The 23,322-nt window shown below is 39.7% G+C and overlaps 2 protein-coding genes and 1 long non-coding RNA gene across 16 annotated transcripts in view; 2 read left to right on the top strand and 1 right to left on the bottom strand.

Moving 5' to 3' along the window:
- Sugct (succinylCoA:glutarate-CoA transferase) overlaps positions 1-9,587 on the bottom strand; it is an 866,857-nt gene extending 857,270 nt beyond the window's left edge. For 8 of the 13 annotated variants that reach the window (XM_087591066.1, XM_087591068.1, XM_087591074.1 and 5 more), the window contains exon 1: positions 9,472-9,587. In XM_087591066.1, the coding sequence (XP_087447192.1) occupies positions 9,472-9,565 (94 nt within the window). In that variant the 5' untranslated portion in view covers positions 9,566-9,587. 13 annotated transcript variants of the gene reach the window in all.
- Mplkip (M-phase specific PLK1 interacting protein) lies at positions 9,587-12,247 on the top strand. 2 transcript variants are annotated; one of them, NM_001444229.1, is made up of 3 exons: positions 9,587-10,080; positions 10,216-10,715; positions 11,754-12,247. In NM_001444229.1, exons 2-3 carry the CDS (start codon positions 10,380-10,382, stop codon positions 11,952-11,954), a joined length of 537 nt encoding a protein of 178 aa, NP_001431158.1. In that variant the 5' UTR covers positions 9,587-10,080; positions 10,216-10,379; the 3' UTR covers positions 11,955-12,247. The 2 variants fall into 2 exon arrangements, with proteins under 2 accessions (NP_001431158.1, NP_001102922.1); NM_001109452.2 differs by having other exon boundaries at positions 9,926-10,715.
- Positions 12,248-15,204: 2,957 nt separating this feature from the next.
- LOC148000194 (uncharacterized) lies at positions 15,205-22,204 on the top strand. The gene is made up of 2 exons (XR_015641698.1): positions 15,205-15,291; positions 20,174-22,204. It is a non-coding gene; the product is annotated as an uncharacterized LOC148000194 (long non-coding RNA).
- The last annotated feature ends 1,118 nt before the right edge of the window (positions 22,205-23,322 follow it).

The following is a 23,322-nucleotide window of genomic DNA, read 5'->3' as shown; positions in this document are numbered from 1 at the left end:
AGGGAAAAAAATGAGAAGATAGATGATACAGTCACACATAAAAGCATCCTCAAGAATTAAATATAAATGAGTCCTACACTAAAACTTAGGGATCAGTAAGAAGAAACAAATCCCAAGGGAAATGAACAGTTCAAGTAAAAATTTCCAGTAGTGTAACAAAAACATCTTGAGCAATTTCCTCTATAATCAAAAAGATGAATATTATAACATTATTTTACCTCACTTGTTTGGAGCCCTTAAAAGGTTGACAAGGTTATGGATAAAGGGACACTTTCATATCATTTGGAAGGACAGTCAATAAATCAGTAACCTTTTATGAAAACAACCTAGAAGTTTCTATAAAACTTTAAAATACTAATTTTCTCCTGTTAGTGTTTTCCTGTATACAGAATTTAATCTACCCTCAATAAAACCTCTACAGCCAGGTGTGGTGGCACACACCTTTAATTCTGCACTTGGGAGCCAGAGGCAGGTGAATCTCTGTGAGGTCAAGGCCAGTCAGAGAGACACAGGAGACTCTGTCTCAAAAAGAAGCAAACAAAAACCAAAACAAATCATTTTACAAGTATGCTAAGACACAGGTGTAACTGTGTCCACTGTGGAGGGCCTGGTGAGAGGGCTCAGTTGGTGAAGTGTTTGCTTTATAAACACAAAGACCCGAGTTTAATAACTAGAAGCCACATTAAGCTTAATATGGTACCATGTATTTATAATCCCAACACTAGATTGCAAGTGGAGACAGGAAAATCCTTGGAGATCACTCACAAGCCAGCTAAGCCTACTTGGAAATTCCAGGCCAGGGCATTGAGAGACCTTGTCTAAACAAAACAAAACAAAACAAAACAAAACAAAACAAAACAAAACAAAAATGAAATCAAGAACAGCACCTGACTCACCTGACTACATTTCAGGTTGTCTTCAGTTCTCCACACCCACTTACATATACCTGAAGAAGTGCGCGCGTGCGTGCGTGCGCGCGCGCACGCACACACACACACACACACACACAAATACTTTGCAGAAATTTTTGTTTTAATATTTTTTGCCATGCTTTGCATATTTTTAAATCAATTTTGCTAAACAAAAAGCCTTACTTGTAGAAAATTAAATGAGACATAATTTATCCTTGGAAATCCCATTAAAGAGGTGGGAGGAAGGATTGAAGGAGCTAGAGAAGTCGAGGACACCACAAAAAAACCTACAGAATCAACTAATCTGGGCCCATAAGGCCCCACGAGAGACTGAACCGCCAACCAGAGAGCATGCATGGAATAGACCTAGGCCCTCTGCACATATGTAACAGTTGAGCAGTTCAGTATTCATGTGGGACTCCTGACAAGAGAGGGGCCATATCTGACTTTGTTGACTGCCTTTGGATCCCTCTCCTCTAACTGGGCTGCCTTGCCTAGTCACAATAGGGGAAGTTGCACCTAGTCCTTCTGTAACTTGATATGCCAAGGTTAGTTGACATCCAGGGTTGGGGGGAGCTTCTTCCCTTTTTTGAGGAGAAAGAGCAGAGGGGGGGTGTCAGGGTAGGGGCAGGATGTAACGTAAATTAAAAAAAATATATTCTATGCTGCAAGGAAAAAAGAAAGGAAGGAAAGGAAGAAAGAAAAGAAAGGGAAAGGAAAGAATGAAGGCAGAAAAGAAAAGAAAGTGTGAGGTAGGATAATGGGATATTCCAGTCCAACAAAATGCAAGAAACTCCTTTAAATAGGAGTATTTAGCCTACTAGTATTAGTTTACTAAATCCATATAGTATCACATTACTCTGTAAATTCGTATGTCTATGCCCATACATAAGTGCAGCTCTTGGAACTATGGAGCTCACAGCTGATCAAGTAAAGAGAGTGTCAGTGGAGAACAGTAAGTATCCTCAGTCACAAGTGGGGCATCTATACTATACAAACACAGAGACCCACAGAGAGAAGGTGGGGAGCACAAGTACACACACACAGAGGCATGGTCACAGGAACCACCACAGAAGGGGACATGGAAAGACTGTAAGAGTCAGAGGTCAGCAAAGGCCAGAGCAAAACTATCTTTGGGGTGACAGCACTCATGAGCATACAGCAGATGTGGGTGTCTGCACAAGAGCAAGCCAGACATTTTAGTATGGAGAGGGGAAGACTTCATGAGCACACACACTTAGCTGAGGAATTATTGACAGTTCATGGCTTCTGGGGGGAAGGAAGGTCGGGCTTTTGTTTTTTGTTTAAGGATATGGGCCCCACTATATTGACCATGCACCAGTGCCACACAATATGTGCAAGGCAGCACAATCTGGACTCACGGGGTTATAGAAGAAGGGGAAGAGGAGAGGGAAGGAGGAAGAGAAGAGGTAAGAGGAAGGACAGCAAGAAGAATAAGGGAAGAGAAGAGGAAGAGAGGGAGGAGAAAAGTTGAGGAGAGGAGAGATGTAGAAGAAAAGGAGGAGGAAGAAGAAGACCAACAAAGCTGGAAGGGTGTGGAAGACACAGAGATGAAGCTCCCAGTCAGAGTCAGTAAGGACTCGTGACAGGGGCAAGTAGGGGCCGGAATGCCTTAAACTACGTTCTGCTGTGTCCCGTTTCTGTGGAAGTGGTTCTCACGCTCTCTTGGTTATGGCGAGTGTATTTTGATAAGAAGAAGAGGGGTGATTTGTTATGTGAATATTTTGAGAAGAAACCTTTGTTTAGTCATATTTCTTTTTTTAAATGTATTTATTATATATGACACTGTAGCTGTCTTCAGACACATCAGAAGAGGGCATCAAATCTCATTACAGATGGCTGTGAGCCACCATGTGTTGCTAGAATTTGAACTCAGGACCTCTGGAAGAGCAGTCAGTGCTCTCAACCACTGAGCCATCTCTCCAGCCCTAGTCGTATTTCTTTTATTCTTGCCTCAGTTGTTCCTGGTATCGTGGGAATAATGATCTTATGGTATCTGGTCAAAAGGGAAATTGAGGTAATTCATATTCATTTCTACATAAGGATTAATAAAGCTTGCCTTTGCTCTGCATCCCCTGTGTCCTGGTAGTGTGCGACCGTACCCAGGGCCCCCAACGCACTAGACGTTGACATAAGGGGTTGGAGATAGGAGATCAATCTGGAAAAAGTTAAGGGGCAGGGAGGGGGAGCAAATATATAAAAACAATTAATGAAAAAAAACTCATAAATTAGAAAGAAAACAAGGAGGGCTATATGGGAGGGCTTGGAAGAAGAAAGGAGGCATAATAGAAGTGTCATAATTTCAAAGATAAATAATTTAAAAATATGTTATATGAAACCCTCAAAACTAAAAAAAAGTCCTTATTTCACATATTGCACATGTGTAGCTCAGAAGCATATATATAAAGGAAAGGAACAGCATTGACAATTGTGGGGATGAATGTCTGTAACATAGAGGGTTTCATTTATTTGATTCAGTGGGTAACTCTGAAGACAAGAGAGATGGTGGAAATACTTTGTGTATAAGGGGTTATGGCTCTTCCCAGAGTCTTCAGATGGTAAAGGTAAAAGTTAACGTATCACAAGGCCTTTGGAGTTTGGGGGAATGGAGAAGCAGCAAGGAGTTTGTTTCTAAGGCAAAAGATTGGTATTGAAGTAGCCTAACCATGTTCACATGGTAAATGCTTTAGAACTTTTAATAGATATTATCAAATTATCCACCAGAAAGGTTTCATTTTTACGTGCTGACACCAGCAGTGTACAAAGTAGTGTTTCCATCCTCTACCATAATCCAGAATAACATCTTAATTTGGGGGGGGTGTTTTTGCTATAAAATTGACAAAATTGACAGTTAAAATTTTGACTGTTACTGTCATTAGTTTATACATGGAACATATTTTCATATCTTTTCTTATAAATTACTCTTGGCTATTTTCTCATATTTCAAGAAGTACCTTAATCTTTTTAATTGGTTTATATAAATGTAAGATATAAACATACTAATAGCAAAACTATTAACCTTTAGCTAGTAATGGTGATGTATGCCTTTAACCCCGACATGGAGGATGCAGAGGCAGCCACATAACAGTAAGTCTGAGACCAGCCTACTAATGGAGAGTTCCAGATCACCCAGGGCTCCACAGCAAGATCCTGTTTCAAAAAAATAACAACAACCTTTTTAATCAGTCACTATTCAGTAGAAGTACATAATACAAAAGTGTAGTTTTCCCAGACCCAGATTATACCATTTATAATTTGTTTGCCCATTTAAAACTCGCTGTTTCCTATTTTAAAAAGAACTGATGTTTGGTTTTCCTATTAAAACATCAAGTAGGGGGCTGGGGATTTAGCTCAGTGGTAGAGCGCTTACCTAGGAAGCGCAAGGCCCTGGGTTCGGTCCCCAGCTCCGAAAAAAAAGAACCAAAAAAAAAAAAAAAAATCAAGTAGTTGCTTCTTGGATGAAAGTATTTCAGTATTTCTCTTGCTATGTAATTTTTACATTTATGTAAAAACTGTTGTATTTGCTTGTTTCTGCTGCAATAACAGAAAACTATAGACTGGGTGATGTATTTACAAGGGGATTTATTTCTCATAATTTAGGAGCTAGGACTTCCAAACAGAGCACATGTAGTCTCTGTGCTCCATTCCCCGTGGCAGAAAACAAAAGGACAAAGGGCAACAATAACAGGGGACAAGGAAGGTGAGTTTGCTTTTATATCAAACCACTCTATCAATAACTAACTTAGAACCATGCAAACCATCATGAGGGCTGAGTCCTCAAGTTCTAAACATCTTTTAAAGGCCAATATTTTTATAGTTGTAATTAAACTTTAACTTGTATTTTGGAGGGGACACTCAAATTATGGAATCACATGTGTATCATTTCATAATAGGAAAACTACAAAGATATAGATTCCAATGCCATCCCAATGCCATCTGCTCATTTAAAGTAATCTTCTAGTGTTAGTTTCTTGAAAACATGATTCACACTTGTTATTCAAGCTCCAGCCCAGACTGATGTTGAGGCCCTTACCTGCAGCAGCCTATGCATCTCACACAATGACAGGCACCCTAACTGTCTGCAAATCTCTAGCTAATAGACTTACACGTTCTCACCCAGGAAACTGAGCTTTCAAGAGTTGGTAATGGCCATGCACATGCTCTGGTTTTCTGCCTCTTGCTAGGGAGCCAGAGAGCCTGGCTGCAGGCTGGTACTGTGAAGTCCCACACTTCCTCAGAGATCTGTAAGAGACACCCATTCCTGCCCCATGAGGCTGATTCTTTTATAGAGTACACATTATGTTTTCTCTCTCTTCAGAACCCCCATTATGCTGATACCTATTCATATTTACAGTCCTTTCTATGATACTTCTTACTCTCAACAATCCATCTCAGTGTTCCTTCAAACCTCACGTCTAGACCTTTCAACTCTTATTTCTTCATATAGAACTACTTTTGTGGGGATTTTTATAAACTTTAACTTCTGTTGGTGTAAGCATATTAATCTGGAAAGAAGTAAATAATGTATAACATGTTTATCTTGTGCTTAATCACATGCTTAGAAATGAAAAGGGGAGAACAAGAAAGATGGCTCACTGGTTAGAGCACTGGCTACTCTTCCATAGGACCGGGATTCAATTCCCAGCACCCACATGGCAGTTCACAACTGTCTGTAACTCCAGCTGCAGAAGATCCGACACTCTCACACAGACATACATACAAGCAAAACACCGACCCACATAAAATAAATAAATCTTTAAAAAGAAAAAGAGAAAAGGGAATAAACTTTAACAAAGCAATGTTTTTTAAAAGTTCCTTTAAATCTCTCTTACTTTGTCAGTGGAAATACTATTAAAGTGATTTACTGTGCTTGAAACAGATTCCCTCCTTCTTATTAAGGAATGAGCTAATCTCATATTCATTCACTTCTCTGTAATCTACTGTCCTTAACATGAGACAGCTAACAAAAGGCAGCACTCCAAAGAAAATAATCTGAAAATCTTCAGGAAATATGAAGCTAAAGATTATGCTTTCCAAAGAGGGATTATACCCTAAGTATTCTCTATGTACAGGAATTATTTAGTGTGTTCTCTTAAACAAGGTTTATCTATAATAAACTTTTAACCGCTATATATTCACTTCTGAAAGTAAACATAAGATTTCTATAGCAGATATCAATTTTGATTAAATAACCTCAAGAAATGCACCATATTCTTGTGCCTAATAGTTTGGTTAGACCTACTCATTACAGGGGTTGAACTATAAGAGAAGAACTCCAAAATTATGAATCTAAGAGTTTATGCAAGATGACAGCCCGGCTTCTTTCGACCTTCCTCTGATAAATGGGAGCTAATACTCTTCGGGGAGATCCTACCCCATAGGATAGAAATAGCCTTTGCATGGAGACAGAAGCCTCACTGAGTTTGCAGTTCTGGGAATGAATCCAAGCCTCTTGGTTTATATCCCTTTAAATATAAACTCATACCTCTAACTATCTAATCAATCACTGTTTAACTTCCATGGCTTGTCCTTTAACCTAGTTTCCATTTTGAAAGCCCTAACAACACAGAAACATGAAAATATTTACTTCTTGTAGACAGTAGAGCTAAGCTAAGTATCAATGCATGAAACACTGATTACTGCCATTTGCCTAAAATGGGGATGTTCTGGGAATTCCTCAGGAGAGTCCCAGAATTGCTTTGCAGGATGGGAAAGTAGGGATACAAGGTGACAGAATTCTGGGTCCCCAATCTCCATTTTAAGCATTATTCTTCTGCTTTTATATATTGGGCTCTCAAGTAGATTTTTGTTGCTCTGTTTTGAAGATATGGCAATATGAAAAAAATGAAACTGATAACACACACATACATGCACCATAGGAACACCCCTTAGGTAAATAAGCATTACAACAACCTTATCGAAACAAGCAAACTCCACTCATATTCACACTTGTTTATTCTGTTGCTCTTACTTGCTTTAATTTCTACACTCCAAAATCCATTGTCATCAGAGTTCTCAAGGACACAAAAAATTCTGACATTGCTCATGTCTATGTATATGATAACCAAAGAGCACAGCGAAGCCTGGGCAGCGCTTGTCCTGACAGCACTGTTCTGCGAGCACTGTAGGTGCATAATCCGCCTTCTAATGCTGGTTATCCTTACACTGTGCTGCAGTCTTTTTGCAGGAACCATGTCTGTTTGTTAACAAAAATGGAATATTCCCTTTTCCCTCCAGGAGAAAGCTACTATATTCTCACACCCATCCTTACAGTTCACTAATTTTTATATAGCTCCAGGAAGCACAACTAAATTTTTCTTTCCCCTCAGGCTTTCATTAAAGTCACTACACAAATTTTCAATATAGGGTTCTTGGGCCCACCACCTCAGCCAGTCAGATTGTAAATCCCAGGTAAACCTTAGGAATACCCTAGCTACAGCTATGATTCACCACCTAAGTGTATATTTATCATCTGTGAATCCAAAAGGAGCTACACAGTATTTTTTGGAGACACAATCTATTATGAAGCTCTGGCCATCCTAGAACTCAGTTTGAAGATGAGGCTAGGCTTAAACTCACAAAGATCCATTTGCCTCTACCCCCCAAATGCTAGGATTAAAAGTATGTGTCATCATGCCCGTACACTTTCAAGACTTTCATGCTTTTTATTGCATTTTTCAAATGATTGACTATTTGTATTTCTAAAAATAAAAAAATCCGAAGAATTCAGAGTCTGAATTCTGATCTTGCTAGGTGAGTCTAAAAAAAAAAAAGAAAGAAAGAAAAAAAACACTTATTTATTCTTGCCAAATTTCTCATTTGAAAGAAGAAAGTCGGGGTTGGGGATTTAGCTCAGTGGTAGAGCAGTGCAAGGCCTGGGTTCGGTCCTCAGCTCTGGGGAAAAAAAAAAAAAGACAAAATAACGAAAGAAGAAAGTCTCTAAAGAGATTAAAATGGGTCTTGTATTAAAGTTTCAGTTTGGAACAATACTTTCAAATGTGCTGGGAAGTACACTATCTTAATCTCCAGGCAAAGTTTTCTCTCCATTTCTTCTCCCAGACTTCTAGTGTATTATCTGGATAGATTGTGGGGACTAGGGCTACACTGAAGCTCATCAGTAAAGAGTCCACCCTGCATACATAAGGCCCTGGATTCAATTACATTCTAGAAGCAGAATGCAAGTAAAAAGATCATTAATATAGGGTAAACTGTGGCCCAATTCTGCATTATTTTCTGCCAGTTATAAAAAAAAGTAATAAACATAATTTTGGTGCCTATCACCCCACTTCTAAGCTCCCTTCATAAGGCAGATTATTGACTCAGTGACATATATGTGTGTGATATATGAGTGCCCAACTGCCAGATACTAAGCTAAACAAAGGAAAGAGAAAACAGATATATTGGCCAGTATAGAAAATATAAATGTTAGATAAGCTGTAGTATGAAGGCTCTAATTATATCACTGTATCCTGATGGTGACATTACCTCTCCATGATTAACTGTACAATTTATCTTCGGAAGTAAGGAATGTGGCCGAGCCTGAGTTATATATTGAGAACTTGTCTCAAAAACAAACAAATAAAAAACGAAAACAAAAATAAGCTCAACAAAAAAGTTTTACGGAATTATCCAAGAATGACGCAGGGGCATGAAAAAAATTAAACCCTTCCCCCAAAAGCCCTTGTGTTTATATCTCTATTAATAAAGAATAAAGCTGAGAAGATACTCTTTATTTATATCTGAATGTACTCTTTATTTGTGACTGAAGATGTCAGAGACTGAAGGTTGAAATACAAAGGTGCTATGAATGAATGAAAACCATAAAGGCCTGGAACTGAAGAGATGGCTCAGTGGTTAAGAGTACTTAGTGCTCTTGCAAGAGGATTCAGGTTCTGTTCCCAGCACCGACAAGGTAGATCCAATCACACTGTTCTCCAGTTCCAGGAATTCTGATTACTTTTTGATCTCTAAAGGCATCAGGCACGTTAAGTGCTGCATGCACATAAATACAAGTAATACACTCATACACACAAAAAATCTAAACCAATAAAACCCCCACAGATCCATACCACACGCTGGTCTAATGTATTGAGTCCTAAAATTCCCTGAGTTGATTTCAGAATCTGAAGGGAAACTCCACAAAACTCGTAATTTGAAATTCCATCTTCTACAAGATTTCTGAGACAGGTATCTTATGCAAAAGATGACATTTTCGAATTATCCCGTTTCTCTTTTCCTTTAAATTTCTATTTCTACTTCTTAACCTCGTCAACTTCCATTTTACAAGAACAGAAACGCAGGGCTCAAGTCCAACGTTAATTAGTACAGGCATTCTTAAGTTATCAAGGTAGCAATCTGCTTTCTAAAACTCAGCATTCGGCGGGAGGTGCTATTTTCTAAATTACCAAAACTTGGGGGATTAAAGGCAGGGATGGAGAAGAGAAGTAGGGCACGAACGCGGTCGCGAGCCCTGAGACAGGCGCATCCGAGGCGCGAGCACTCTCCTCAGGGAGCCTGAGCGCTCAGTGTCAGTGGGTACCTGACTGTGGGCGGCCGGTCCACAGCCCCCTCCCGCCGGCCTGGCCTCGGCCGGATCTCCGAAAAGCCACCGCCCTGGCCAGCATCCGCAGCATCGCCCCTCAACCCAATGAGAGCGCCCCAGAGCTCCCTTCCTTGACCTTTGGCCCCTCAGCCAGTCCCGTCCCCTCCGCCCGCCCCGCCCCCTTCACCAACCCCGCCTCCTCCGCCCAGACATTCCGCCTGGTCTCCCTCCCAACAGCACACCCTCCGCTTCGGCCCAAGCCTCGGTCTCAGCCTCACTGGCACCGCCCCCTTGAACCAAATGGTTCAACCAAGTCCCTAGCCTCACATCCTTCGGCCCCGCCCTCTTTGTCTCAGGCCCCGCCCCTAACTCGTCACAACCCACCCCGCGCGTCGATGTTGGCTTCCGCCTCCGACTCGCTAAAGTCCAGGACTCTGGCCCCTGACGCTTCACGCCCTGCTTTCCGGAAGCCTCAAAGCTTAATCGCCCTCTCCCTCTGATCCACCCTTTTCGGGACCGCCTCCTCCGACTCGCCCGGCACAGCCTGATGACCGGTTTTGTCTCTTCCGCTTCCGTTTCCGTATACTGGGGGTCTCCCCGAAGGCGGTGGGTGGCATTGTTCACGCTGGGGTCGGGGACGCTGGGGTCGGGAATTTGGTTTCCCCTTTACAATCTTTCCTCCTCTCAGACACACCCACCCTTATCCGATTTGAGTGATCTATTTAATCTGCTCTCTTGCAGAAGCGTGGTGAGGTCGGAACCTTTGTGCAGCCGGAACTAAGGTGCGCTACTCCGCTGGCAGCCGGAGGACTGCATAAACAGGAATACCAGTTTTCTTCTAGCAGTTGATCACTGAGGTTCCGGTGGGGCATTGGCGAGTGAGCTCTTCAGCTTCGTTTCCTGTTATGCACCGACCGAATTTTCGACCACCAACTCCTCCGTACCCCAGCCCGGGGATAGGAGGTTGGGGTGGCGGAAACAACTTCCGGGGTACCCTGGGCGGGGGGCCGCGGCCGCCCTCCCCGCGGGACGGGTACGGGAGTCCGCACCACACTCCGCCCTGCGGGCCCCGGGCTAGGCCGTACGGGAGCAGCCACTCTCCGCGGCAAGGCGGCAGCTTCTCGGGGGCCCGCTTCGGGTCTCCGTCCCCGGGCGGCTACCCAGGCTCCTACTCCAGGTCCCCCGCGGGGTCCCAGCATCAGTTCGGCTACTCCCCAGGGCAGCAGCAGACCTACCCCCAGGTAAAGACAATAGCTAGCGTTTGCCGAACTCTTACTGTTATGGCAGACGTGATACTAAAATTCCCTTTACGTGGATTGTTTAATCCTCTGATATATGTTGGCCCAATTTTGCAGATGAGTAACCTGAGATGTAAAGAAATTATCTAAGACTACAATACGTGGCGGAGCTATATAGTTCTGTTCCACAGAAACTGCACTTAGCCAGCATACCACATTCGTGTACAAACTTCCTTAATCCTCCATTTCTTCCCCCGCCCCCAGAGGTTTTTGTTTTATTTGAGTTTGGATTTTTTGTCATTTATTTCAGTGAATATTCCTGGATTCCTAGGGGAAGACAGTGAATAATTCCCTACTGTTGTGGAGTATGGCTCCTCTAAACTGTAGTCTACGGCCATTTTCATACAGATGTCCCTTCCTTGTTTGTGCATTCTTGCCTTTTTTTTTTTTTTTAATGCTTACCATTGTTTTTCGAGCCATATTTAGATCTACTCAAAGTTCTCTTGAAGGGAAAAATAGAAAATTTGGAATTGTGGAAATTTCCCCTCTTAATGAGTGAATACAAGACAGGAAGTACCTCTCTGGCTAACAACTTGTATCTAGGTAGGGCGTTTTGCAAACTTGAATATGCTCACCCAGCTGAATCCCTTATGAGTTGGAATTAATAAGAATGGAGAAATTTCATGCCATGTAAAAGTTGTAGAAATTTGAAACCTATCAGGTCAAAAAGTAAGTTTCCAGGAAAAATTGAATACAATTAATCTTTGCTTATACTGAATTTATTTGTATTTAATAGCTGCAGAGATATCACATTGGAAATTGAAAGGTTTTTTTAAGATGATAGCAGATATTTTTTAAAGAAAACTACAAATGGTTTTAGTAAGTCTTAAAAGCACTAGATTAAAGAAATTTGCAACTGAATATATTGGGTTTCAATTGGCAACTTTTGATGTGATTCCCCACTAATATTTAACTAGAGGAGAAAGTACCAATTATCTCTTCTTAGATGTTTTTTTTTAACTGATCATTTTTTTCCTAAAGGGTTCTCCAAGGACATCTACACCATTTGGATCAGGGCGTGGTAGAGAAAAAAGAATGTCTAATGAGTTGGAAAGTTATTTTAAGCCTTCAATGCTTGAAGACCCTTGGGCTGGCCTAGAACCAGTATCTGTAGTGGATATAAGCCAACAGTACAGCAATACGCAAACATTCACAGGCAAAAAAGGAAGATACTTTTCTTAACATTTCTGAAATTCAACTGGAAGCCTCATGTGTCAGGAACATCTTGGACAGAACTTTTACTTGTGAAAATGAGTTGAACCCAAAGATGATGACTTTGAATAATGATTAGCAGACCCTTGGTATATCTCTAACTTTATCAAGTGTTGATATTAGAGGAAATGATAGGGTAATTTACAGTATTTAGCTATCTGGGAGTGTGTACCACGGAACACAGTTTTCATATTTAACATTTCCAAGATAACAAACATTTGTTTTTTTCAGTGTTTTACAATAAAACATTTTTGTCTTCCTAATTGTGATTTTGTTGATATGTAGAATTGCTAAAATAATGCTTCATAATCACTTAGAATTTGAGGGTGTTTTACAGACTATTTTTTTAACGAAATAGATAAGCTACCCTAGACAGTTCTCTATATATTTATTAATAGAAAGTTGTTCTACATTCATTTTTTTGCATTTCTGTTAAAATATTGAAACAAAAAAAATCACTGGAAATCACTTAACATTACTTATACTTTTTACTTATTTAACCACAAAAGGCCAGGATAAGAAATAAGAAATGTGTGTGTGTGTGTGTGTATACATATATATATATATATATATATATATATATATATATATATGCAGTTCAGTGTTCTATCAAAGTTTCTCTATATTTTGAGCATTATAGACATACTTTCTCTTGAAGCCAAAGAAGGTGGTATGTTGATTTCTTGTCATTGTGATAAAATGCCAGGGGGCATTTTGGGTCATAGTTTCTAAGGTTCCAGTAGAAGTTCAGCTGAATCCATTAGTTAGTCTTGAGGTGAGCCAAAATATCTGTAGATAAGGCAGAAGCTGCTCACCCTTGGCTACCAAGGTATAGAAAGACAGAAGGGGCCAGAGACAATTGGAGCCTTTTCTAGAGCACCTTCGCCTTTTTCTACTTCCCAATAATAGCATCATGTGAACCATTGAGGTATTAATCCACTTAAGAGGTTAACACCCTGACAATCTAATCACTTCCCAATAATCAGACAAGCCTTTAACATATGACCCATTTGGGAAGACACTTCACATCCATACCACAACAAATGGCTAATAGTAATGGCTCAGATCACTTCCCATGACAGAGACAACAAATATGTATTTGATTCCATCAGTCCCAAAGGAGACATGACAAAGCCAGTTTACTATGACCTACACAGTAAGGCCTAATTACCTTGACTTGTGGGCACATTTTTAATCTGAGAAAGGGTTCTATGAACTTTAGCTTTGCCTGCCTGAAGTAGAAGGAAAGGGATGCTGTGTATATACCTATATTAATAGAGATAAAACTTGGAGGGCTATTCCTCAGTTTTTAAAATTCAAGTCTTGAACAGTACAGTCTGTTGAGAAAATTGTCAGCATTCTCCTAAAGAAAAGTGAAATGACCAGGCCGCCTAGTTGGTCCATACCTATTTTTTTTTACTGGAGTGGGGACCCACTAGAAGGATTTTATGTAAATAAAGGCTGCATTGAAGCCAGAGCTTTAACATTTTATTAGCTAGATTCCCGAGTTTTATCATGTAAAAAGAGGAAATTCATAATACTTGTCTTTACCCCTATATTCTGAGTTTTTAGAATAGTGCCTATAGGGACAAGAGAGATGTCTCAGCAGTTAAGAGCACCGACTGCTCTGTCAGAGGTCCTGAGTTCAATTCTCAGCAACCACATGGTAGCTCACAGCCATCTGTAATGGCATCTGATCCCCTCTTCTGGTGTGTCACAGAGACAGTGTACTCATATACATAAAAGAAGTAAATCTTTAAAAAAAAGAATAATGCCTATAAAATAATAGGCACCAAATAAATGTTTAATAAATACATAAATTCTGTTTGTAACTTACGCTCTGCCTAGTCCCATGTGTATAGGGGTTAATAGTGATGTTATGTGACTATTTGAAAGAAAACATCCCTACTCAACATCTTGGTTTTTTTCATATATTATATGTTTGATGCATATTGTACTTAATAAATAAATAACACTTGAAAACAATTACTAAACAGTCTCTTAGAAAGTATGTTATTGGCAAAGATGAGAAATTAAAGCCAGATACAGTTTTACATGGTTGTAATTCCAGCTACTCCAGAGGCTGAGTTGACTAGATTGTAAGGTTGAAGCCAGTTTGGGCAATTTAGCAAGACTTTGCAAAAATAAATAGGGAAGGTTTTAATGTGTTGCCTTTGTACCATGTTTAGAAGACATTCAAATACAGCTTCAGGTTTCATTTTAAACTCTGTTAATTAACATCTGCCTTCAGAGGTCTAGCTAACCTCTGACTTAAGAGAGAAAACTTTGTCCTCAGCATTTGCATACACTATTAGTCATGAATTCAGAATTAGGTTTTTGATCTGGTTTTGCTTAGTTTTTGCATTGAGATAGTCTTGCTATGTAACTGGTTTACATGAAACTCACTATGTAGATCAGACCAGCTCTGAACTCAGAGATCTGCCTGCCTTTGCCTCCAGAGTGCTGGGATTAAAGGAGTCTTAATTTTTAAAAAGGGTTCTTGAGCTGAGCTTAGTGGTGCACACCGTTGCTCCCAACCCTTGAGGTGTCAGGTAGATCTCTAAATTTGAAGTCAGCGTGGTCTACATAGTGAAGTCCAGGACAGCAAGAGCTACACAGTGAGCCGGTCATGGAAAAACAAGAACAACAAAGAAAAACTGAATAACTTTTTAGAGAAATGTATAGACCTTTACATCTCAGAAATGGGTTTTAAACAAGAGTGTAGCCTTTATTAACATGGTCTCCAAATAAGATTCTGAGTTCTTTTGAGGTACTTCCAAGGGATAGAGGCATGAAACCAAAAATCCAAATTCAGATCCTTAAAATTCCCCAAACTCTATAGTACCGAATTAACTCAAGATGCCTGTGATTAAGGGATCACAGTAATTTCCTTTTTAATCTTTTATCACATTTCACAAAAGAAACAAATAGCAGGATTTGTTTTCCAAAAATGAGCCCAACAATATTTCAAGTCTCATATACTCTTGCAGAATTTAGCCACTTCCAACTAAGAGAGTGTATCTTTTTGAACTTTATCAAAAATTTCTTACTGTCTTGGTTAAAGAGTATGACGGAATTTAATTTTTTTACTCCAAGTAGAATATGGTGTCCATTCAGACTTACACTTGTATATGGAAATGTTCACAATTCAGATGTTTTGTGAAGTAAAGGTGATGGCAGTGTTGGTTTAATGACTTTTGTCCCCTATTTTAAACACTAGTTTTCTGGTGAATCACATGAAAAGGAAACTAAGAATATGGACATAGCATGAAGGAAACCTGCCTGCCTTTTAGGCACTAAACAAATGGTAAGGGTGTTTGCCTCAAATCTCAAGAACAATACTCAAATCAGAAATAAGACTATGGTTGATTTTGGGGAATTGGGTTCTGTGTTTCCACCATGCTGAATAATAATGAGTCCAAAGATGGATCAAACTCAAAATTTCTTTAATTTTAAGGAGAGAGAAGCTAAAAGTCCTGTGTACTTTTCATACACTAATACTGCATTTCATGTTAAAGGAATATGACTTAAGTCAGACAAGTATTAGCCCATAGCCCCAGGACTTAGGATGCTGAGGCAGGAGGATCACAGGCTCAAGGCCAGCTTAGCCTGTGTTTGGTTGTGTGTGTGTGTGTGTGTGTGTGTGTGTGTGTGTGTGTGTGTGTGTGTGTGTGTTCATAAGGCCTATTCCTTCTCTCCAGCCCCCCTACCCCTTACTCTTAACCCCAAATACATTACAGGTAGTATTTTGTATTTTCTTGAGTTTCTTTCAGAGTCTTAAAACCTTTCAGTAAATTTGGCCAGTCCATTAGTTGTTTTCTCTTAGGCTCCTTAGTCTCCTGCATTTGACTCAAACCACTTTTCTAGTGTTGTCATTTTTACCATGAACTTCTGTACCTCTTTCCTTTATAACCAATATTTACCACCTAATGTAAGATATATCATTTTATAATCCACTTAGTGAAAACATGGCCAGTTAACTTATGCAAGGTAGCTCAATTCTCAGTATGATAAAATATGTATTTTACTTTAACAAAATGTCATATACAGTTAATAAAACCTGCACATTAAAATAGGAGTAGCCACGCATGGTAGCATACACTTTTAATCCTAGCACTCTGGAGGCAGAGACAGGTGAACATCCAAGTTAGAGGCCAGCCTGGTGTTCATAGCAAGTTCCAGGCCAGCCAAGGCTGGTGAGACCCTGTATTTATCTTTCAAAAAGAAAGAAAAACCACTATAGAAATAGGAGTAAATTGTCTCCAAAATATAGTCTAAAACTAAATGTATTTAACTAGAGAACCATGTCTATATTCTGTTCTAATGCATTAAAAAGCATAATCAATTACAAAATTTCCACTATGTATAACTATCTTGAAGAAATCTGAGGTTTCTATTTTATGGTGTTTTTTAAAAATTATTTATTTATTTTTGTATGTCACTGTCTTCAGACCCACCAGACTAGGACATCCGATCCCATTACAGATGATTGTGAGCCACCATGTGGTTGCTGGAAATTGAACTCAGGACCTCTGGAAGAGCAGTTCAGTGCTCTTAACTGCTGAGCCATCTCTCCAGCCTAGTCTATGATTTGAACAACTGGATTTTCATTGGAAGAGTTTTTCTCTGTGCTTTTAACAAAATTCAAGATAGCTTAAATTGAATGTGTAGCAAATGCCTATAATCCAGATATACCAAATATAGTAGGCAGAGGGAAGAGAAGTAGGAGTTCAAGGCCATCCACAGCAATAGAGTGCGTTTGAGGTCACCATAGGCCATGAGACCCTGTCTCAAAAAAGTCAGCTTTTGTCTGTTAGCACATAAATAGAAGTCTAAGAATTTTTTTGTACTTAATTTTACATGTTATGTCTGGAGTAAATGTGTGTATACTATGTGCTTGCAAGAACCTGTGAAGGTTAGAAGAGACTGTATTTGCTAGAACAGAAGTTTCAGAAGGTCGTGAGTATGTGGGTGCTAGGAACCAAAACAAGGGGATTTGCAAGAGTAGTGTGTGCCTCGCCATGGGGCCGTCTCTCCAGACCCTTCCATCCCTTTCTCCTTATGCAAAAATAGAATGAGGTTTTTAATATGTCTTTACTTTAAAGTAGAAGTAAAATTGATGCCTTTAGTATTTTCTGTCATAATTAATGTATTTGCTTTTACCAGTTGAATAGGAGTGACACTTTTATTGATTTATTAAGGTTATTGGAAATAGATTTTAAATATCAAAAATATGAATAAAAGTAATCAAGCTTTTGCTTTCTTGAGGCAGTATCGTGTAGTCTAAAGTAACCTCAAACTTACTGTGATAAGAATTCCTGATCCTCTTTGTTTCCACCTCCTAATTTCAGGGCTTGTGAGCATGTGCAGTCATGGCTTTGTGCTTGTAGTATATTTGAAGAAGCAGATTTGTGATAGGGTGTCAAGATAAGATTTAGAATCATAACTTCCTTATATTGAAATTACATGGGTAAGTAAGGGAAATGCAGGTTTAGAATTAAGTAATGTAGTCCTCTCTTAAAGAAAAGCATAAGGTTTTTAAGGAGTGGTGAGAGAAACTAAATTTCTGTTCAAATAAGTTTATAATAAAGGGAATGTATCTTAAAGTGATGAATTTTCCCCAATATATGCAGGCTCTTACTATGTAGCTCTGGCTGTTCTGGAATTCATTTTGTAGACCAGGCTGGCCTCAAACTCAGATCTGCCTGCCTCTGCCTCCCAAGTGCTAAGATTAAAGGTATGTGCCATATAGCTATCCTTTTTCAAAATTAAACCATACAGAACCAAAATTTTTAGTGATCTCAAATCAGTTGAAAGAGGATGGAAGGGTATATAGTAAACGAAGCCCAAGAAAAGTGGCAGAATGGGGTAGAAAAAAGTAAACCTTAAAATCGCAGCCGTAAACTGAGCGTGGGGAATTGCTGTAAATCCAGAGTGCCGGTTTTGTGAAACCCAAAAGACCAAGGAGTCCATTCAGTTGCAGTCGCACTAGGGTCTTTATTACAAGTTTGAGCTTAGTCCACACCGCCATCTCTGACACAGAAGAACTGGAGGGTGAAGCTTCAGGCTCAGAGGGACAAGGTTATGTAGGAAATGACAGCAAGTGAGGGGGTGGGGTGTGCATCCTGGCAAGCCTCTTAATAGGATGACTGTTGTGAGCTGACAGGTAGGTGCTCTGAAGCAAGACCATGAACAATCACAACCAGTCTGACAGTACATCTGACATCTGAAACAATCAAACTATCTTTGATCCACTGCAGCTAGGAGTAACTCGGGTTCTTCCTGGTACTTTTACAGCTTGGGTTCAGCTGCAGGTCAAGTTCTCAGTGTCTTTGTCCGTCCACTCCCCCAATCCCCCGCCCCCATTCTGGTCTTAGGATGGAGTAAGTTTGGTCTTTTAGAGGCATAGTTAGGCAGATCTCTAGGTTCAAAGTCACCCTGGTCTACTTAGAGAGTCCTAGGCCAGCCAGAGCTACATGGTCCAATTGTTTCTGCTGTCAAGTGTAAATGAAGTAATTTTGCACATTTTCTGTTTAAGTTCTTAAGTATCAAATTTTAAATTCCTAACTTAGTTGCAAAACATATATTGTATATGCTTATGAAATATTTCTAACTTCTTACTCAAAGAGGGATCTTCATATGAACTTTAAAAAATGTAGGCATTTGACTCAACTATCAAACTTCCCAGCCATGTTCATATTCATAGCATTTCTATATCCTCATTAATAGTTTTTCCATTCTTGCTCTCAATTAACCTTTATAGTTTCTTTAATGCATAAAACATTGCACTTTCTACAACTTGCATTTTATCTTACTAATAACATTTTCATCTCCATCTTTTGATGTCAAATCTAATTATTTTAAGATTACTCTCATCTTCTTGTCATAAAACTACTGTTTTGAGATTTTCTTTTCATTAAACCTGAAAATGTACCTTATTATTTTTTCATTGCTTAAAATCAGTTATATGTTCTGACCCCAATTCTCCCTGTAAACATTCCTGTCATCGTCAAACTATAGCCAAATGATTCTACAAATACCACTAGGTGATCCTCAATTTCATCAAACTGGACTTTCATCATAAATATACATGCATATGCATACAGAATTTTTTCATATAGTTGTACATAAATATAAAATGTTGATGATAAGGATGATGCTGAGAGAAGCCTGACATAGTTGTCTCCTAAAAGGCTCTGCCAGAGTCTGACAAATACAGAGGTAGATGCTCGCAGTTAGAGAGAGGACTGAAGGAGCTAAATGGGTTTCCAACCCCATAAGAACAACAATACCAACCAACCAGAGCTCCCAGGGACTAAACCACCATCCAAAGAGAACACACGGACAGACCCATGGCTCCAGCTGCATACGTAGCAGAGGATGGCCGTGTTGGGCACCATAGGAAGAGAAGCCCTTGGTCCTGCTGAGGCTCGATCCCCCAATGTAAAGGAATGTCAGGGCAGGGAGGCAGGAAGGGGTAGGTGAAGGGGGGGAACACCCTCATAGAAGAAGGGGGAGGGGGAATGGGATAGGGGATTTATGGACAGGAAAAAGGAGAGAACATTTGAAATGTAAATAAATAATATCCAATAAAAAATCCCCCCCCCAAAAAAAGATTTTAAGCTAGGATTACAAAAATGGAATGTGTTGTCTCTTGGGGTGAGGGGAATCTAAACTAGTTTTTTTAAGGAGCTTCAGGGATGGGCATATGGGACAGTTGGTAGAGTGTTTGCGCAGGATGCACAAAGCCTAAATTTGACCCCCAGCACCTCATAATACCCACACCTGGCAGTGTACCCCTGTAATCCCAGTGCCTGGGAAATGGAGGCAGGAAGATTACAGAATCAAAGTACTCAGTGTCACAATGAGCTTGAATCCAGGCTGGGTTTCATGAGCCCTTGTTTCATAAGACAAGACAGATAGGGGAGGGGGGGAATTAAAATTTAATATCACAGTGGAGATGCACATCTTCCACAAAAACAACTCTTACCAAGAGGTTCAGAATCATAAGAGACATTTATACAAAATGAAGACCACATATAATGTATTTATACCTTTTCACCAAAACAATATGTTTCAAGACAAAGTATCACCTCCCCAAGAAATACAAGTCTATGAGATGAGACAGCCTTTAGAAAAACCTCTACAAATGATTCTTAATTGACAATTATAAATTCTCTTTCGACCAGAGAGAAGACTTCCAAACTATCATGGGATGTGGAAGGATTCAATACATCTTAAACTTATATTAACTTAAAATTTCCAGGAAATAAGTAGAAATAGATCATTTCATTTATAGAGGTTGTTACCAGAAGCCCTAAACATGATTTATAAAGGCCAACTGCAGTGACTACTTGTCACACCAATATGTCTGAAGCAAGAAGAGTGCCTTTAGCAGTCTGAACACCAGCCTGGGATTAAGTACTAGTCTAAGGAGCAAACTTCACGACAGTGAGTGACAGCATACATTTCATTTACCCTCTGGATTGCAGTGACTGTGGTGTGATATACCTTCTTACCCACTACTTACTGAAGAAGGGATCTAGAACTGAGTGGTGGGTACACCCCTTTAAACCTGGCACTTGAGAGGCACTCGTGGGCCTGGTTGCCAAGGCACACAGAGAAAAACTTTTGTTAAAAAACAGAAATAACAGCATCTGCATTGGTAGGTAAGTAAATTTAAGTAAAAACATTCTTAACTAGGTAGTCTTAGAAAGGTGAGAAGAGATCACATCAACAAGAGTCTAAACGGAAAGATGAAGCAGGGCCGATGAAAGGAAAACTTAAATGGTCACTCTCTGTTTAAGAACAATTTTGCAATTACAGCACTCCTGTATACCAGTTGGGGAAAATGCACTAGATCAAATTCTCCACTGTGTAATAGACAAATCTCAGATCAGTAGAGAAAAGGCACAAAGCGTATTTAAAGTAAAACTTTAAAGTATTTAAAAGGAGAAATGGATACTGAAAATTCATTTTCACAAGTGCTATTTCAGTTACAGTCTCAAAATCATTTTTAGATTTTACAGGATTATCGTCTATTTTACATGGAAGAATGGCCAATTATAAAAATCTGTAAGAAGAGTGTAAGCAGACTTTGCTGTACTAGATACAAGAACCTGAAAAAGAAGGATGAGTAAACAAAATAGGAGTGGAGACCTCACAGTTGAGCACACATATACGAGCCATTCTCCACCGACTTGCAGAGCAGTGGAGACAAAGGAAAGGTAAAGTGATGTACTTAAAACTGATTTACATCCCAATAAGGAAATCCCACAAGGGTTGAGTGTTCTACAAGTCTATCTTCCCAGATCTATATTGGTATGAAGATGAGTTCAGGGTCAACCTAGGCTACGAACAAGTCCCAGCATTAAAAACGAAAAAATATAGCCTTATGTGCCACTTTTTACAAAAAGGAAAACTAAGGTACTTGAGAGACATCTTAGTAGTTAAAGAGCACTTGTTCTTGCAAAGCACTCAGGTTTAGTTCTTAGCCCAACACAGTGGCTCACAACACAAGTAACTTGAATTCTAGGTGATCAGGTATTCTCTCCTGTCCTCTGTAGACAGTACATTCACATAGTGCACAAAACATTCAGGTAGAAAACTCATACATAAAACATAAGCAGCACATGAGAAAAAGCCTCATAGGGATGCTAATGAGATTCTGGACTGTTAGTCACTTTAAAAACTATTTGGTGGGGGTTGGGGATTTAGCTCAGTGGTAGAGCGCTTGCTAGGCCCTGGGTTCAGTCCCCAGCTTGTGGGGGGGGGGGGGGAGAGACTATTTGGTGTATGTAGTAAATTTGAAGGTGCTCAGTACTGTGACTCCTGCAGATCTACATGTAGGGATTAGGGGATTGACATAACTACAATCATCTCTTTCTAAATTTGGAACTAAAAATACCAGCCATAGAAGATTGCAATCCCAGCCAAATATTTTTGTAATATTAATTCACATGTAATATACATATTTTTGAAGTACAATGTTATTTCAATATTTGTGTACTGTATAATGATTGGAAGCAGTTGGCAAATCCATCATCTAACTTACCATGTCTTTGTTTTTACCTATTTTGAGACATGGAGTTATTCACAGCCATAGTCACTCTACTGTGCTTTTATACAACACAGAAGTTACTCTTCCCGTCTAGCTGCATTTCTGTCTTGTTAGTCATCATTGCCCCATTTGTCTCCCGGTCATCCTCCCCAGCCGGGAAGACCCTTTTAAAATTCCACATCTAAATGAGAACACAGTATTTATGCTTTCCTTGTTTCACTAGGTAATGCCACTCAAAAGGCTGGGTGTGTTAGTACAGGCCTTTAATCCCAGCACCTGCAATGCATAGACAGTTGGACCTCAGAGTGTGAGGCCAGCCTGATCAACAGAGTTCTAGGACAGCTAGTGAGACTCTGTCTCAAAAACAGAAAGCTACCCAGGCTCATCCATTTTGCCTCAAATACAGGTTTTCGTGGGGGTTTGTGACCTTGTTGGTATGTATATATCACAGTTTCTTTAGCCATTCTTCATTTGTTAGAGACCTAGACCAGCTTCATACTTTTCCTTTCCCTAGCAGTTTTCTTTGTGTATATTGATAAATGGATTCTAACGTAAAACAACGGCTACATGTCTAATCTGTGGTGCGTACATGTGGACAACTCGGAGTGCTTTATTCTCTCCTTTGGGGTTCCAACTTGAAGCATCTGGCTTAGAGGCGGCCTTCTTCATCTGTTCAAGCCACTTTACTGGCCCCATCACCTCTGAAGTTTGATTGTCAAAACAAAAGTCTTAGAATAACCAGTTCAACAGAACATGAGCCTGTAAAAGAGGCTGAGAGAATATGAGAGGCTGGAGAGATGGCTCAGCAGTAAGAGCACTGGCTGCTCTCACAGATGTGGGCTTCATTCCCAGCATGTCTATAGTAACCCACAACCATCTTTACTGTAGAACAGTGGTTCTCAACCTTCCTAATGCTGCAGTCCTTTAATACAGTTCCTCATGTCCATCAAATTATTTCATTGCTGCTTTATAACTCAAGGTTTGCTGCTGTTATGAATTATAATGTAAATATCTGATATGCAGGATGTCTGATATGTAGCCCCTGTGAAAGGCCAGTTGATCCTCTCAAAGTGGTTACAACCCACATGTAGAAAAACACTGCTTTAGTGGATCATACACTCATGTAGGCATAAATACATGAAATTCAACAAATCTTAAAACCAGAGATTGTAAGCATTCTGCCCCAAGTTCTGTTTATTCGCCCAGGTTCTGGTACCAACAGATATGTACTATTCTTAGAGAAGCTTCTTATTACAGAGTAGAGGTTAACGAAGAGAT

This window comes from Rattus norvegicus, chromosome 17 (assembly GCF_021556685.1).
Source record: "Rattus norvegicus strain SHRSP/BbbUtx chromosome 17, alternate assembly SHRSP_T2T, whole genome shotgun sequence".
Lineage (NCBI taxonomy): Eukaryota > Metazoa > Chordata > Mammalia > Rodentia > Muridae > Rattus > Rattus norvegicus.
Note: the sequence above shows the minus strand (reverse complement) of the source record. Positions and strands in the feature narration are given on the sequence as shown.

What these genes read in the sequence shown, in the direction of transcription:
- Mplkip (NM_001444229.1), top strand. Translation starts at nt 10,380, where the DNA reads ATGCACCGACCGAATTTTCGACCACCAACTCCTCCGTACCCCAGCCCG. An exon ending in AGCAGCAGACCTACCCCCAG is followed by an intron (nt 10,716 to 11,753) that starts GTAAAGACAATA and finishes TTTTTCCTAAAG; the next exon opens with GGTTCTCCAAGGACATCTAC.